This window comes from Rhodnius prolixus, unplaced genomic scaffold (genome assembly GCF_049639745.1).
Source record: "Rhodnius prolixus isolate KJV_2025 unplaced genomic scaffold, Rpr scaffold_6, whole genome shotgun sequence".
Lineage (NCBI taxonomy): Eukaryota > Metazoa > Arthropoda > Insecta > Hemiptera > Reduviidae > Rhodnius > Rhodnius prolixus.
Window position 1 is genome coordinate 28,145,746 of NW_027411634.1, and position 18,011 is coordinate 28,163,756.

An 18,011-nucleotide genomic window follows, 5' to 3' on the forward strand; every position below is an offset into this window, starting at 1 on the left:
CAACCTATTCATTTTTAAACTTAAATACGGATGTTACTCTATTTTCACATGAAATTTCCACATTTCAATATGTATTTACTATCAAGTAAGGCAGATTTACTTTGTGCTATCCAGCATCCTTCTTCTTTTAGGAAGTCAAGAACGGAAACCACCCTTTTATCACACTAACTAGGCCTTAATTACGACTTTTCGTTTTGTAATTCCACTTCCACCATCCTATGAGGATGACTCTTTTTGTACTATCAAAAACTATTCTTGTTTTGCGACGTTAAAGACGAAAATCTCTTTGTTATCACACTAATTAGGACTGAGTTTCCAATTCAAAGTGCATTTTCCGTTCCATTTTCAAAAAAGGTTAACTCTGTAATATATAACACAGTTTTTATTTTATGAAAGTTAAAGACGAAAGTCAGTCTTCTATTGTACTAATAATAATAAACCTTTATTTGTTATACAAAATATACATACATAAATCATAGATTATAATATAAGGAAATATTGCATGGCTAATAGCCGTCTGCAGGAGTTGGTACATTCATTAGAAGAAAATAATAATTAATAATAATAATAATAGTAATAATTAAAGAAAAATGATGTCATGTAACAGTGAAAGAAACATTAAATAATATTTTCACCAAATTTTATAATGTAAAGTAAAAAATAGAAGGAGCAATATAGGTAATAATACCGACATAAAGATAATTAAAAGAAGAAACAAGCAAACTCTGACAATGAAATGCAAAGTTATGATTGTGTTGATTTCATAATTACATTAATATAAAACAAAAATTGAAGAATAAACTGACCACTTCTAACCAGAATAACTATGGATTTAAAAGTTTTAAATGGAAGAATCGTCTCCCTTAAGAATTTTAATTCTAAGGCTCCATGCTTTTCTGGAAAATTTTACAAGTGGGTGATAGTCTAGAGAGGATAGCAACTGAACAATCTGGGGTCCGGAAATATTAGAGCATCCCATATATTTAATGCGAAGCTCACTTAATCTCGGACACTCTGCCAAAAAATTGGAACAGATCCACCCTCACTCCGAACGTACATAATGTACAAAGTCTCTTATCCTCCTCGCTGTCTAACCACGGCACACTACCCAAATTTACTAACTCGCCTCTCAATCGGAAGAACCATCTCAAATCAATCAACTTACTTTTGCTATCCAGATTCTTACCAAAATAGGCCCCAAAATTCCACTTTAGTAGTAGTCAGTTCCCTGTAGAGGAGGAAACGTTCCGTATTTTTAGCTTTTCTAACATATTCGTCCCTAGAGGTTGAGAGGATTTTTGCTCTTAACAACGATAGTTGTGACTGCCATTGATCGTGACTGGCCAATGAAGTGTCAAACTCCACAGAGTGTTTCTCGGCAAGATTCTTCCAGCGTCCAAAGAAAGCTGTGTTTCTCTTAATTACTTCGAGAGCTATAATATGAGACAGTCGAAACGAGGGTAGGGCTAATACTTTAAGGCAATATTTAAAATGCAGGTGTAAAGTAAAGAGGAATAAAGGGTCCATGGCGGTTTCGATATGGAGAATGTAATTGGGAGTACAGGAAGGGAGTGCAAATAGTTTTTTAATAAAATACCGCAGAAATTGTTCGAGAGCGTCAAATTTTTCCCATCCCCAAACTTGACATCCATAACAGACAACCGCACGTGAAGCTGCATTAAAGACTTGAAGCTTGGCACTTAATGGAACCTCATTCTCAGAGATAAAGCGAGACCAGATACTATTAATTACCGCTTTAGCGGATGAGATTTTATCATCAAAGTGAGGCTTAAAAGAGAGGCGTGGAGTTAATGTTACTCCCAAGTATTTATACTGATTTACATTCTCCAAGCGTGAGCCTTTGTAATACCAACGCTCATGGGCAGCTGGACGGCCTCCTTTCTTAAAAACCAGTACTTTAGATTTAGTAAGATTGAGATTAAGGTTCCAGCGGTCGCAATACTGCTCAAGAAGGTTAATATTCCTTTGAAGTAAAACAGGACTATCTGCCAGCAACACAACGTCATCTGCGTATAGGAGGATGTTGATTTTGGCGCAGCCAACACGTACACCGCCCTCCAAAAGCAGCGGTAGGTCATTAAGGAACAGACAAAACAGAATAGGGCTAAGGACACACCCCTGTCTGACTCCACAAGCAACTTGGAAAAAATCTGAAATCTCATTTCTGCCTCGAACTGCCGACCTCGCGACAGAGTATAATGACCTGAGCACCTGAATAAATTTAGAAGAAATACCTACGTTAAAAAGTTTATACATTAGTGAATCACGATCAACGTAGTCAAATGCCGATTTGAAGTCTATAAAGAAGCTATTGTACTATCAAGTCAAGAATTTCCACTTTTTCATAGTGTATTTGCATTTTCATCTTAAAATAAAAGTATCTCGCTTAGGTAAAAGAAGAAAATTGTACCATTTATTCTATCTATACTTCAATATCCACTTTTTCATGGTGTGTACGCGTTTTCTCGTTCAAATATAAATGACTATTTTTATATAACCCAACACTTCAAACACGAAAATCACCCTTATATCGCCCTAACAAGGTCGGAATTTCCAGTTTTTCAACTTGTATTTGCATTTCTAAAATCCAATGAGGGTGACTTAGTAATATCTAAAACTGTTCTTAATTTCCACCTTTTCAACGTATATTTGCACTTCTAAATACAAATGAGACAACTGTATCTTTGAAATGTGTTTTTTCGTAAAATCATATTTAAATTTACTATGCTTTGGAAGCTCTAGTCTAAAAGGATTATGCTAGAATTCATAGATAATTTAAATATATTATGTGGCTGATGTCTGCATGTCAGATGTAAATCTGCGGACGGTCGAATACGGCATGAATGGCACGTGGCTTTAGTATCGCTCACATGTTTCTCGGCCTCCATCCTGCCACAAGACTAGCAGGCAGATAACTACGTTTGGGGGGAAGGAGTTAGGATCGATCGATCGTCACCTCCCAACTCTTCCACAGTAGAAGTATAAACCTCCCCTCCAGTAGAATAGAAACACCAGGGAAGTCTTGTAATCCTTCTTGGAGAACCTTCTCATTACTAGAAGGCTTTGCTAAATAGTATGAATTTAAAATGCCACTTTGCTCGCAAATAGTCTTCCTAGTTGAGCAAAATTTAAGAAAGAGAGATAACTAATTCCTCCTTTTGTTTCTAATTTTTCTTTGTTTGCTCATCATAAACAAATGTCTGCCATCAAATTGTACTGCACTCGTTGTGTGAATCAAGGTCATAAAATCTGTGGTGCTTTACTAAACCAATCTATCTGACGGGAGTCTTAAAGATCTAATTGGCAGATTTGATTCAAACTAAAGTTTTAACTGTTGGTTTGTAAACAATGAGGGGCCAGGAGGACTCGTTTTGGGAATGACATCAGAAAGAAACGCTATTTTGCGCTAGAATCCTGAAGTTCTCTGAGAAAGGATAGTGTCTCGGTCTCGTTTTGGGGAAAAAATTGTCAATGAATGAATTTGTTGTTCCTCCTTTTGTAAAGAAATAATCCTGTGAAGTTCTTACACGCCTCTCTTTCTCTCTATATTTGATTATTCTGTTGATCTCTGAGTTTTTCTAGAGAGAATATTCTCCGATATTCTCCCAGAGTGTTTCTGTAAATTTGGAATCCTGTTTTAGATAAATCTGTAAAAATTTTTACCCTGTAATGCTCTACAGGCATTGTGGTAGCCCAATCTCAAAGGATGTTTACGATAGGTAATCATAAAATAGAAAAAGATATTAGCTATGCATCTCCATGATAACTGATTGATAGTTGGTCGTAAAATAGCTTTGAAAAATTATTTTGTTTTCTACATTTAGAGTATTTATAAATTCTAAAGAAAATGTTTTAAATTTTATTAGTCTTATTTGGGTATTAATTATTAAAGTATGATTTTTTTTATTTCCAGGATGATATGATAATCCAGTCGCTCAGAGTATTCGATAGCCAATGATTGATCTTGTTCAACAAATTCACAAGAAGTTATGGCCCTTCTATAAATAATTATAATTCTAGTGATTTATATTATTTCTATTTATTTTACCATTTTGTATTTAAATTGACCGTAATTTACAATATTTTGTCGCTTACTGTCTGGCTCAAAATTAACGGTCAAGACTGTTCTAAAAAAAAAAGAAGTCTAAAATAAATTTAAAGAAATCACATTGTTACAAACTTAAAATTTTATAGATAAACATTAGAGACCTGCTCCATGTTATCAAATGTTTTTAATTATATCGTGTACTATTTATTTATCTCTGATATAGTACTTTCCCGAAGTGACAAGTATTATAATACTAATTTGGTTTCATATAAATGATTACAAAAAATACAAAACTTTCTTCCAGTAATATTCTAATGTTAACAGATTACTTTTCAAAGGTAAAAGTAAGCTACTAATAATTACTTGTTACGTTCATAGGTTTAGCACGATTTTTATTAATAAATATTAAATTAGGTTACACCAAAATTTTAAAAAATAAAAATTTGTGATCTTTTAATTAAAACTTTGATATTAGGTAAATAATTTGAAAGAAAGAAAATGTTTTTTCACTAAAGTAATTTTATGCATGATTTGTCTCTTTCTTTTTTAATTGTAATTAATTTATTTTTTTTAAAAAAATAGTGAAATGTTAGTAATTTGTAATAATTGAAGAAGAATAAGAAAATTTGTTTGCTGTGAAGGTTTGATTGTAAACGTTACACCATCATAGTTCAAATAATTTTATAAAATTTTAAAAATAAATGAGAAAAAAAAAGAACAGTTTAAGCATGTGTCTCTCCGTCCGTGGAAGATATTTGTATTCATTAATTGTACATTGTTTTTAAAGTATATATATAAATTTACATATTGCAAATACATATAATAAAAGATATATTAAAAAGTAGGGTTTGATAATTGGTTTTTAAAGTTTAAAAATACAAACGAGAAAAATTTACTTTAAAAAATGCAAATTTACTGTGCTATTTAATAACATATTTTTAAGGTAATTTATTTGGTTTCCAAAAATGGCTGTTTTTTTGTAATTGATTTTATTTATTTTGTTTCTTTTTGTTCGTTTAATTTTTAATTTGTAATTTTAAGTCAATTGTGTTGGCAGGACAGCAAATTTATTCAACTGTTTAAGTTAAAAAATATATTATGTATAAATAGAGTGAATATAAAAAATTCAAAAAGTCTTCCAAAAAAAGAAAAATCCAATACATGTATGTATGTTGTGGTTTATATCTTCGGCAATTTTATTTCCTTTCAGATTATTTTTTTTAGTAAAAATTCAAATCTCTTGTTCAACTAATCAAAATATCATTTCAAATTTGATTTAACTTCTAATTAAAACGAACATATTTATCAGCTAATACCATGGCACTATGTTGGAAAGAATTACCCGTTCCATGTTAGCGATTTCTAGTTTGTCTAATAAATTAATCGGTGATCTGTTTATTTCAAAACTACTGCAATGATATAATTCCATACTTCAAGCACTTCTGGGGTTTGTATAGTTAGAATCTAAAAATCACATTCCTTTATTCTCCTACATGACAGAAGCCAAAGAATTGTGAAATATTGACCTGCAGATGAATCTCATCGGAAATTCAATAAAGAGCTAACCAAGCGGTCCTGTCAACTTATGCGTTTCATGAAAAAGATATTGCCTGACAAATGATAGGTGTAAGTCTGATCCCATATTTCAATCTGTTGCCTAACTAGAAGGTAAAATCCGATAAACTAACGTACAATACATAAGAAAGAGAACAAAAATTGCAAAGAAGAGAGGAATTGGCGACAAACTAAAACGTTCTAACGTTGGATATCTGCTCTTCAAAATGTCGAAGTTGCTACTTTGTATTTTTCAGTATATTCGGCAAATTTAAGATTGATACAAATATTTAATTGTAGTTGAAAGGTGATTCGTGGTAAGATAAGTATTGACCTTTATTTGGCTTAATCTTCAACATTAGATTAGAGACCTAAAAAAAAGTACAGGAAAGTGAGTGTCATCAAATTAGCGAATCTATGTTCTAAAAATTCCTTTGCACTTTGCGCTTCCTTGCTTAGATAGAAGGAAAAGTAGGGTAGAGAAAAGAAGAAAGGTTTGGATGTCAGTTCCACAAATCCAAATTAAAACGAAGATCAAAGCACCTTAGTCTATTCATGCGAAATTTTTTATCTCTTAAGAAATTCTAAAAAGAAATATAACTGTTCTAAATCCCAGAGCGATTAAAAGAAATACATGCCTCTCTTCAGGTGATGTATGATAAAAGTTTGCCTATTCATGCAGGAAAATTATTAATTACCTATTTGAATTGCTACTCTTTGTAGTTAATCTTCCTTGAATTCCTTGTTTATTATTACTAACATTAATTACGCAAATTTGAGGCGTTTTATGTATTTAGTCGACTATGGCTGACTCTTTGAACTTTGTGGCATAAAAGTATCACTCTTCTTTTAGTTCTCTCTTTTAGGCAAATGACAGAATTAATTTTTTTGTATTCTATCAGTTGTCCCTGAATTTTAGCTGAACAAATCGCCTTCAGAGTGTCAAAACCAAAAAACAAATTTAAAATTAAAAACAAAAGGCTTTAAGAAATTTGATTTCCTTATTTCTATATTTAATGCACTCAAGCCGTTTTTCAGTATACAAAATATGTGAGTCTAGAGAAAAAGGATTTTTCATAAATGAATTTTTTATTTAAATTAATTTGATAAAGGTGCATTGTAATAACCAAAAGTAGTAATGAGTATAAATATGTTTCATTCCTTCATTGTGTGTCACAAACTACACGCTTAAGTGATTCATAACTGAATTTATAATGAGCACTAGCTTGCAAAGAACAGAAACAGAAATTTTTTAAAATTCAATATCGTTAACGCTTTGGAAATTAAAAAAGTAGAAAAACTGAAAATTAAGGTCAAAAGATTTGACAGCCAAGGATTTGAAACATTTCCTTTGTTTGTTAGGCAATAAATCATCAATTTCTTTAGAAGGAATATGAAAATTACCTTTTAGAACACTGGAAATGTTTACATAAAACGTTTGCGTTATATTAGGTTAATATAATATGTAATAAAATTGAAAAATTAGTAAATTAAATTGTAAAAGGAGAAACTCTTGTTGATATTATAGTAGTTTTAGTTATTTTAGATGTTACTCGTTGGAAATTTATTAAAATATATTATTAAATATAAAAGTTAAATCTTATAGGAAGAAAATTTAAAATTGGGAAATATTATAAGGACAAAATCATAAGTAAATAAGTAGACAATTTTTTTTGTCTATTGCTCAGAATTTTGTTCATGACATTAATTATTAAAAATTTAATTTATAATAAAAATTTAGATAATCTGTAGCAATAAAAAAATATATCAATTTTTTTTTTATTGAATACTTTAAGTTAAAAGAAAAAAAAAAGAATGGTATGTATATAAACAATCCTAGCATCTCAATTTTGCCTTTCTTTTTAGTTTAATTATCATTAGTATAATAACTTTTCATTCATTATATTTTAACTTGAAAACAAAATGAAACATTAATGAAGAATTATTTCATAAAAATGCAGATGAAAATTTAAAATAAAAATACATCTAATGTGAATACTCTAAGTAAAAAAATGACAAGAAATATAGTCTAAGTTCATAAATGATAAAAAGAAAAACAAAATAACATGTACAGAGAAATAATGAAATTATAAATTTCTTGGGGAAAAAATTGTCAATGAATGAATTTGTTGTTCCTAACGCCTATTAATGATAATAAAAGAAATAATATGTTTCCTGTGAAGTTCATATACACCTCTCTTCCTCTCTCTTTTTGAATATTCTGTTGATCTCTGAGTTTTGTTTTTGGAACTAATTATTCAAATTGAATTTTAACTGTTTAATTGTTTTAATGGTTTCCAGAAGGAAGAGCCTGCAATAATGGAATGACTAGCAAGTCCCAGAATCCCTTAAAAAAAGAGAAGTTTTTCGGTAGTTCTTTCAAGAAAATGCAACTTTCTTTGTTATAAAAACTTCAATTAAATCTTTTCCTCGCTTCGGATGCACATATATTAATACAGGCTCGATATAGAGAAGTTGGTTGGCCTTTAGGTTACCCCTTAGGCTTTGGCTTTACTCCGTAATATTGATACATGTAATGTACTCAACGTTTTCTATTTTAGAGTGGTTTCATTATAGTTTATACAATTTCTTAAGGAACCTTTCAAATCAATAATATCTATCAGTACACTTCTACATAAAAAAAAAAAAAGGCTTGTTTCTCAGGTGACTCTACAAGAGCACTTTCTCCTCCGAAACCTGGTAACTTTCCAACAATCTAATTCTTCCTTAAAGAATGTTTGTGTTATCAAATTGCAGGCCCCAGCTTCTCGTGGGTCCTCTAAATCATGTACGTATCCCGTAAGAAAACCTGTCAGCATGCAAACTTATTTTAACGCAATCCGAGACTGTGTGGTTGGTCCAGAGCATAGCTCTCTTACCTTCCTGAGATCCATCTGGAGAAATCTATCGCCTTTCCTGCAAAAGGATTCAAACCCCTAAGGGAATTTGGCGCATATTTTTCAAACATAGAGATTAATTTTGATAGATTTTTTATTAGACTTGTAAAGGAGAGAGGGTTAAAAAATTTAATGCAGTTCGGTCAGACCAAGATGCAGAGTTAAACTGTGAAGCAGGACAATATCCTGGTAAGAAAATTGGATATGTCCGATAAAAATGGGATTGTATCAATAAGTTTTCCGTCTGCAAGAGCAAACTGTAAGGGAAAACCATAATGTTTTATTGAAGAAGACGAAAGATCACTTTTACACAGATAGTTAGTTATCAGTGGAATAGCAGATATCTGGAAACAAGAATGTAAGAGCAGATTTATGTGTGGTATTGAAGTGATTTGCTTCAATGTTTTGCAGGAGGAGTGATATTAATATAGAATTATAGATTAGCAATAATTTTAATATAATAAATAAATTATGATAATAATAGGAATTTAATAATATATAATTATTTATTAGGAGTCATAGAATGTTGCAAGGAGCTGGTTACTATCCAAAACAATACAATAGAAGGATTAGTGGTAGTCAACTAGCTTTACTTAGGACAAAGAGGTAGTCAACTAACTTTAAAAAACAGTGGCGAAGCCCTATTGGGACTCAAAGTTAGTTTAGAAGAATGTGTCCAATTGGAAACTAAATAACTATAAAATGAATCGAAAGATTAATTTTACTATTTTATTGCCACATTATGTAAACTATTCTCGCTTTTCCATAAAAATACGCACATTAATATATTTTCATTTAGCGCGTCGCTGAAGTATCCACCTAGCATAAATTAAGGTCACAATTCCTCATGAACATTTCATTTAATAGATCAGAAAAACAAACAAACAAAATGAATTATTTGAAAATGTAGGTGAAAACAGATTCTAACGAAAAATATAAGATAATTGGCCAATATGAAACCAAATAAAGATATCATCCACATCTATTTCCAATCTTTTTTGTCTATGGTCAACTTTCTTCAAAACTGTAATTTTTACCAAGTACTTCATTATATTTACAATTACTTTTCAATAATTGCAAGATCATTTTTTAAAAATTATTTATCATTGCACATCTAAAATCCATTTGCTGCTAAAATATTGAGCATTGTCTGCTTTCTAGCGGCCGTTGTATGAACCACAGGGTAAGAAAAACTGGATTGCAGGAGACTGATTTATTTTTCTTCCAGTCTTTTAATTTTGTTTATTTTAATTGCACATTAAAATACATTTTTACTTTCAAATAAACCAATTTTCTAATCTTTTTTATTTATAAGGTGCAATGAATTATTATTTCCTCAGGTCCCTAGTCAATACTAATGCTTCTATTAAGATTTGTAATAAGTCCACTCAGGCGTAAAATTTATTAGAAATAGGTTATTTTTAAAAAGAAAACTGGTGAAACTATTCCTATCCGATATATAAAATTTGAAATGTCTACGACTTTCTATTTCGCTGAACTCAGAGACTAAACGACCATAGATATTGTCGAGGCTTAATTAAAAAAATTTAGACCTTAAACGCTATGTTGGGGGAAAAAATATAATTTATAATCAGACGATTAGCAGTCAATATTGTTGAAATAAGAAGTCTTACTTTTCGAAAATCATAATAATAAATATTAGTTTATCCAAAGAAGTTTAAAAAGAAATAAAGTATTAAAGAAGGGTGTCCGTCAACTAAGAGGCACAAGAAGTTGAAAATAGCGGTGACCCCAAAACTGGAACGTAGAGCCACCATCTATCTTGATTTATTCGTAAGGCAAGTACACTTCCTCAATGACTTTATAACTTCCATGTAACACACACAATGTTAACAACCATCTCCATTACTCTTCCAGTTCCAATGGCTTTAAATCCTCTGTATTTATTTTTGTCTTCTCTTTATTGCTTTAAATTTCTTTTTTATTGTGTACTCCAACATCGTGTTTAATGTCTCTATGTTTGTCCAGTTGCCAAGTTTTGGCATTGCATTCGAGAATAAGAAGCAATTATCCCTTATATTCATGCATGAATTAACTAATTTATCCTTAAATCAAAACAGAGAAGCAATAAACATATGTTTTAGTATGTTTTTCAGGAATTAATAGATTCTCTATTCCAAAAATTAGAGACGCTTTCAGATGTGGCCAGTTTTCGATCTTTAATAAGCAGTAAGCTGAAGTTCTATATTTTCGATTTGGCATTTGCAACCAATGCTATAGAAATATTTTGTTTAGTAACTGTGATGGAGCTCTCATACACCTAAGCCTTCCTTACCTTACAGTGAGGACTTTCTGACTGTATTTTTTTTTTAAATTTCCTCTACAATGGATACTACTGTTTTCTTTAAACTTTCCCTAAAGCTTCCCTCTCTAGTGTTACTTCAGTAAAATGAATGGCTTGTATAATCATAATCTGGGTTAAAAAGTAAATCTAAAATTCCAAGTAAGAGAACACGGTGTGACCAGAAGTCGCATTTTCTTAATTATTTTTTAAGTTATCCGAGATTTTCTCAAAAACTATACGGCGTAGCAACATTGAAACTCAGTGCGCTATCTACTAATAAAAGGAATTGAGAATCAATTTAGATTAAACAATTTTTCTGTGGAAATTGTGTTTAGGTGAGTTTACAGTGTTGCACTTGTGCTTCACTCTAAAGTGACATTTTTGTTCACTGTGCGGTTTACTGACTACATAGATATAGAGCGTTAGAGGGATTTAAATATGTGGATAAAATTCTATATGTTTGCAGGAAAAAAGTAACAAAGTTGGTAATTGATAAATATGAGAACCTTAGATAAAATATAAAAGCCGAAGGGAAAAAATAAGATTCTATTTAAACTCACTCATTTATTCTTTTCATTTTTAAACGAATATTTGATGAAAGAGACGTAAATTATGATCCGGCAATTTGACAAAGTTGTCTTCCTGAATATAATACTTGTTTGCTGTCCACCAACGAATAGAAATAGTTTAATATATTTGTAGTTAACCGCAGTCAGAAAAAATTGAAATTTAAAAAGAAACATTTTTGAAAAAGTTGGGACTTTTTTCCGATTTTTTACATTAGTAAAATACCAGTAGTAAGTGAAGAGAAAATATAAATAAAAACCTACTAAGCATATCCCGGATATGATAAACAAATCTCAATTTGAATAAACTGAACTAGTTGATCCACTTATTTCACAATAGCAAGAGCCACCTCACAAGATAAACAAATTAATTCGTAAAAACAACTTTGGAAAACAATGAATTTGCATTTTGAACGTGTTTTCACTTCAATATCATGTACCAATTTTTTTTTTTTCTTCTTATTCTATTCAGCTGTTGAGACCATTTTAAAAGTGTCTAACTATTGTCTAGGAATAGATATAACTTCAAGAAACCTACCCTTTTACAATAACACATCATATATCCATCATCATCTTTTGTCTGTAGTTGAATTATATTTGTTTTACACAAAATAGAGCCGGCGGTTGGATTAGATTAAGTAAGAGGTAAACTTAGGACCAATCAATTAAGCACCAAGCGCGAAACAGACAAATATTAAATTAGCTACCGACTTAAATTTGTAACGGTTGGAAGGTAAGTCTTCTTGCGGAAATAATTTCGCTAACTTTTACTTCTGTTGGAGAAGGTAAAAATGGAGAACATTATATTTACTTCCATATCCCTGGTACGACTGTTTGATTTACTACTCGATTTACAGTAAAAGTACGATTACAGTAAGTAAATATTCTAATCTAGAAAACTGTACCCAATAATGTTTAAAACCTCAGATTTCTTATCAACTTTAAAATTCCATTCTTGAATCAAGGTCTAATGCAAATGTTCCAGGACACAGATCGAATCAAACAAAACATCCGAACGAACACGGAATATGAGGACTAAATGGGAATGCCCAAGGCTAACCTTGGCAACCAATCGTGAGATGAGGAGCTGGATGCACCTGTGAATTAATTCGCACTGCTGGACAATAGTAATTGAACTCAAAAACATAGTTGGTTAAATTTTCAATAAATCAATTTTTATAAATGTTTTTACTCTATAGAACCTGTTCGTAACTTCTAGGTATTAAAAGAGTTTGTCAATTTGTTTGAAAACATCATTTTAAAGAGAAATATTGGCATCAAGGGTTACTTTAGAGGAAAGTTTTCAAGAGGTTCCACGTGTCCAGACTGTGTGAGCACCAATAAGTTAATTTATTACTGTTCTGCAAATGTTTTTCATTAAGAATACTTGCAAATCATTGGCAAATATACGAATAGAAACGGAAATTAATTAATACTTTAACTTCAAAAACAAACGATTGCTGTGCTTGACGTTTTCTCGTTTAAATCTTGTGGTTAATAATATTTATTAATTTCATAACCAATTAATATTATTTATTTTATTACAACAATGTTGTTTACAATCAGATTTACAGATTTTTTTTAAAAAAGTAATAAAGAAATATGAATACTCTAATGAGTTCTTTTCAAGTAGAGATTCTCAGCGTCTCTTTTCAATAGGATGTAAATAACTAACGTAATAGGCTAGAGAAGAGACATTACTGTGGATCGAAAGTTACTTGACTAATGATAAGAAGGTGAATAAACATAAACCAAAAGGAGTTTAAGTGATTAGCTCTTCTTCTTCTGTTCCTAGTGCTCCTATTGTATGTAAATAAAATAAAAACAAACATTACATGAGGCCTACCTACGCAGTCCAGCCTGAAGTAAGACTATGGTATACTACTTGTATCTACTATGTTAAAACATATATTGCATTATCTATTTGTGCACTGGAATGTGCAAATGTACAAGAAGACACTGAGGGTTAGCAGATTAGATAGTAGTATGTGTAGGCGACAATAAAACCAATATAGAAGAATTAATGCAAAGATCTTCTGGTCGAGGTCATTCCAAACATCTTCCATTAATGGGTGATCTCGTGTTTTCTTTTTTTTACAACTAGTTAACACCTTAAAAAGTGAATCCAGGTTATCATCAGCATGGCAGTTCGTGTCGGTTAAATGATAAATTATGATAAAGCTATTTCTTGTCTGTTACTTTGTTGCTTACTTAGGGAATCAGTCCCAATTGTAGCAACATATGTGTACATTTATATTAAATAAATTGTAATAGACTGGAAATGACATTTAATTTTGTCAACTATCTGTCAACTATTTATTTTTTACTTTTGCGCAGAATTTCACATAAATAGTTCTTTACTTTGAAATCTTTAATTAAGACCTAGTGACTGTTTTGACTTATAATTTCTGAATTTAAATTGAGAATAAAATGAAAGCCTATTGAAATCTCTAAAAATACGTGTCTTTTATCGAAAGAGGTATAATATTTACGTCAACTATTTTAAATTATTTTAAGATTTAAGAAAATTTAAATAAGTAAATGGGATAAGATAAAATCGTGTGATTGTTGTTTACTTTAGATCTTTTATTTTGAAGAAATTTAATTACCTCAGCCCTTGATCAGAGAGTATGTGAAGCTGTTATGATACTCTGGACATGCAAGAGCTGACGATTGTTGTCATGAAGCTATTTTTATCAGGGGAATTTAGTATTTGATTACACTAGAATTACAGAGAAACATTGTAGGTTTGCCACTAAAATATTAGTGTAAAAGATTAGGAAAGTAGTAATAAATTTCTTCACTTTCTGAGTCAGATGCTGTTAATATTTTGTAAATGTCCTTGGTTAGCTAGTCATTCACTCAAAATAGGCAAAACTAGGAAGAAACATGTAGGTAGTCATTTGTGTGTCAATCTGGAGGTCCGAACTATGAAAAAGGAATGGACCAGACAAGCCTCACGTAGTTGAGTACCAATTTCGCCAATACAAGGTATGTTCGAGAGAGAGGTCTAATCTCAAAACAGCGCTTGGGATTAGCTTTGTAATTAGCTGACACTCAAATTATGACGATATATTAGAAAGACCGGAAGGCTGCTCCAGCTTTTGATTTACCAGGAGTTTGGGAAGAGACCTATAAGAGCATTAGGCCCAGCATCCGCGCCAGGCAGGCTGTAGTAATAATATTAAATAAAAATGAGTTCAAGTTTATATGTAAATTGTTGATAATTAGTAGTGTAAATTAATTAACGTTGTTAATAAACATTGAAATAGATTATTTCTCATTAATCAATGATATCATCACTAATTTATCAAATAAACATCCTGAATAATTAATTAGAAACCAAATCAGTTCATTCACATCCATGGTATTAATTTTCATTAATACTGTTTATTAAATTATTAGTAATCATCTACAGACATTAAGATTTTTGCTCCTTATTTTTATAATTGTATAACATATATAATTTATTTAAACTACGAAATTATGTTACAATCATTTCAAAAACATCTGAAATTTCTGCCCATCAGAGATGAATAATAATTAAAATTTAATTGAAACCAGCGTCAGAAGTTGCAATTGGGCCATTAGCGCTTCAATTAGAGATTAATAATCGATTGACTGCCACAAAAATATTCTAAAAAAAACCTAAGAATATTAGATAAACCTTTTAGATTTCCTACGATAAGAGTTATTTTATGTAGAAGGGTTCAATAAACAAATAAAAAACAAAGGAAAGTAAAAACTTTGGCATCCAATTCGTCTAGATTCCTAATTTTTCTGTCTGTCACCTGCTTTTCGGGCCGGGGCTAAAATAAACATAAACGGATGCCTTCATTTGGAAAACGAAAAGTAAAATACAAAGGAAAAAACCTAATCTGCTTCCAATTCGTCCAGATTTCTACTATTTCATGCTCTGACACCCACTTTTATGGCCAGAGCTAAAACAAACATATAGGGTTGCCTTCATTTGGTAAATGGTAGGTAAAAGACAAGGGAAAACTCCAAGTTGACTTCTAGTTCTTCTACATTTTCTCTATTTCGATCTCTAGTTCCTACTTTTATTACCAAAGTTAAAACAAACATAAAGGGTAGCCTTCATTTGGAAAATGGAAGAAAAAATGCAAGGGAAAAATACCGAATTGGCTTCCAGTTCTTCTAGATTTCTACTTTTTTTGTCCATGACACCTGATTTTAAGGCCAGGGCTAAAGTAAACATAAATGGTCGCCTTCATTTAGAAAATGGAAGGAAAAGTACAAGGGAAAATTCCAAGTTGGCTTCCAGTTCGTCTAGTTTTCTACTATTTCGATCTCTGGTACCTGCTTTTATGGCCAGAGATAAAACAAACATAAAGGGTTGCTCTTATTTGGGAAATGGAAGGTTAAATATAAAAGAAAAATACCGAATTGGGTTTCTGTTCGTCTAATTCAAGCGGGGCAAATGGTGGCCTGCTGGCCAATCAAGAAAGGAATTAGGGAAATTTTACTTATATAACTACAACTACCTTCTTATGTTTTTATTTTTACTTAAGTTAAAAATTAGGTGATTTCTTTTAAAATGAGGCAAGAGATAAAATTTGGATCAAAATTTCTAATTTCAATTTAAATTGTATTATTTTCTGAGGGTTGTCTATTTATACAGAATTATTGATTTGCTATAGATACTTCGGTACATTGAACGCTAGTTCCTATTAACATTGTTCTGATTAAAAACTTTTACCGATTCAATCAGTAAAAGTGCCCTTGATATACCAATTAATTAATCTTCTCTGCTATTGATGAAGATTACTGCTGATAAATGTTTCTGCCAACTGGGAATTGTAAACAGTTTTTTATTGGAACATCCACATTACGCACCTTTATCAATCAATTTGGCAATAAGCAATGAATGAAATCAATTGTATAGGTCCATTTTCTGCAATTTATAATGTGTTTAACCTGTACAGACAAGTTCAAGGATAATACTCGAATGATATTGCGCAGAGCTCAAGCATATAGATTTGGAAATCAGGAGATCTCTTAGTCTAATAGACATCTTAATACCATAAGTTAATTGATCAGTAATTTAAATCATCAGTCTTTTATGTTCTTTTTAGGTACTCCCCAAACAATTTTGTAGATTAACTTCAAACAACCTTAAACTGAAAAAGTCTGTTTCCACTAATCCTTTGCTTTATTTTGAATTACCATAAACAAATCAAATTTTATTTTTATTTCTAATTTCTATTTTTATGAAAGATATTAGTTTTATTAGCTGCATTTATTCTTAATAAATCTATCATAACATAACTGAACATTAGAATCAAAAAGAAAACATTCTATATATTTCTCCTGGAAAATGTAAGGGGTCCTACCTTTAGGCAAGGGCGAGGGAAAGGAGGCAAGGGGTTCTTAGATTTCTCTGGAACCATTGGGATAACTATTTATTGTTATTTTAAAGGATGTAAGTGAATTTGATATTAAATTTTTATTTAAATTATGTACAAATTATTTATTTATCAGGGTTATATAATAATCCACTCCTAAACTTCTCTTTAATACTTCTCTGCTTTCAAAAGTTTTTTTAAGCGCTTCGTACTTTGAAGACATTGCATCTGAAGTTTTCTCAGAAAGTTTCTGGAGACAGCAACTGTCTGGAAGGGAAAATCTAAAGGCAGCTAGCAGTTCTTGATCCTGGTATAAGTGAGTTATTAAGCAAGAGCATAGCCAATGATTCTTTTCCACCAAGTGCTGTTGTTACTTTTTGATTTCTACCTCAGAAAAGATTACTGATTTCCTTCAAGAATATAAATTCAATACTCTCTATCTGGCCAGTTGTCGACGTTAAACTTCGGCCAGACATTGTTCGCCAAACTATTGTTTCTGGTAATTTTTTAATTCTTCTTAAGACTACCAAGGTCCCCGTTTCAAAATTTTCTTGAGCAACCTCACAGAGCTCCTCTTTTGCAACGTGGTGTACCATCTTACATATATAAATATAAATAGTATTATTTATTTACTTTGGCTTCTTGGACTGTCCTTCTTAACGAAATTGTATTTCTATAATTACATATTTCCCACTGCAAACAATCTAATTTTGATCATTTATCTTTTCAAGAAGACCATTTTTTGACCTTAACTTATGTTAAGCTTTATAGCTCGTTTTTTTTTTTTTGGAATATTATGAATAACATATGCCCAAAATAAGGGACAATAAAATAGGTTTTTGAACACTAAGGATGACTTAAAAGTCTTAGTGAGAAAAGAGTTAGTGTTCGAAACTGAAGGAGTGAATTTTTAATGCCGATGGCATAATTTTCTTCACAGAGATAACCACTTTTTCAATGCTTAAAACCAACTGTGTGAAACTCAAGTTGTTATCCACGTATCTAAAGAAGTAGATCAGTTTTGTAGCCACCGATCTTCCTTTATTTTAAAAACAGTGACTCCATTACAAACCGTGCCTTTCATTTCTAGCTGTTTTCTTCTAAAATCTTCTGAAAAAAGGTTTATTGATTTGATTGATAAAGAACCATGTAATATAATTAAAACGAATCTGGTTGGAGTAGTCGTTCAGTCGACTGTATCCCAAGTATCATTTGAAATAAAAAAATGAGTCTAATAAAGATTCTATGTCATGT

General features: G+C 31.0%; 1 protein-coding gene across 2 annotated transcripts in view; it reads left to right on the forward strand.

Annotated features, from left to right (window-relative positions):
* LOC141461479 (A-type potassium channel modulatory protein KCNIP1) overlaps window positions 1-7,797 on the forward strand; it is a 143,927-nt gene extending 136,130 nt beyond the window's left edge. For both annotated transcript variants that reach the window (XM_074142620.1, XM_074142624.1), the window contains exon 6: window positions 3,935-7,797. In XM_074142620.1, the coding sequence (XP_073998721.1) occupies window positions 3,935-3,979 (45 nt within the window). In that variant the 3' untranslated portion in view covers window positions 3,980-7,797. The remainder of the gene's footprint in view (window positions 1-3,934) is intronic.
* The last annotated feature ends 10,214 nt before the right edge of the window (window positions 7,798-18,011 follow it).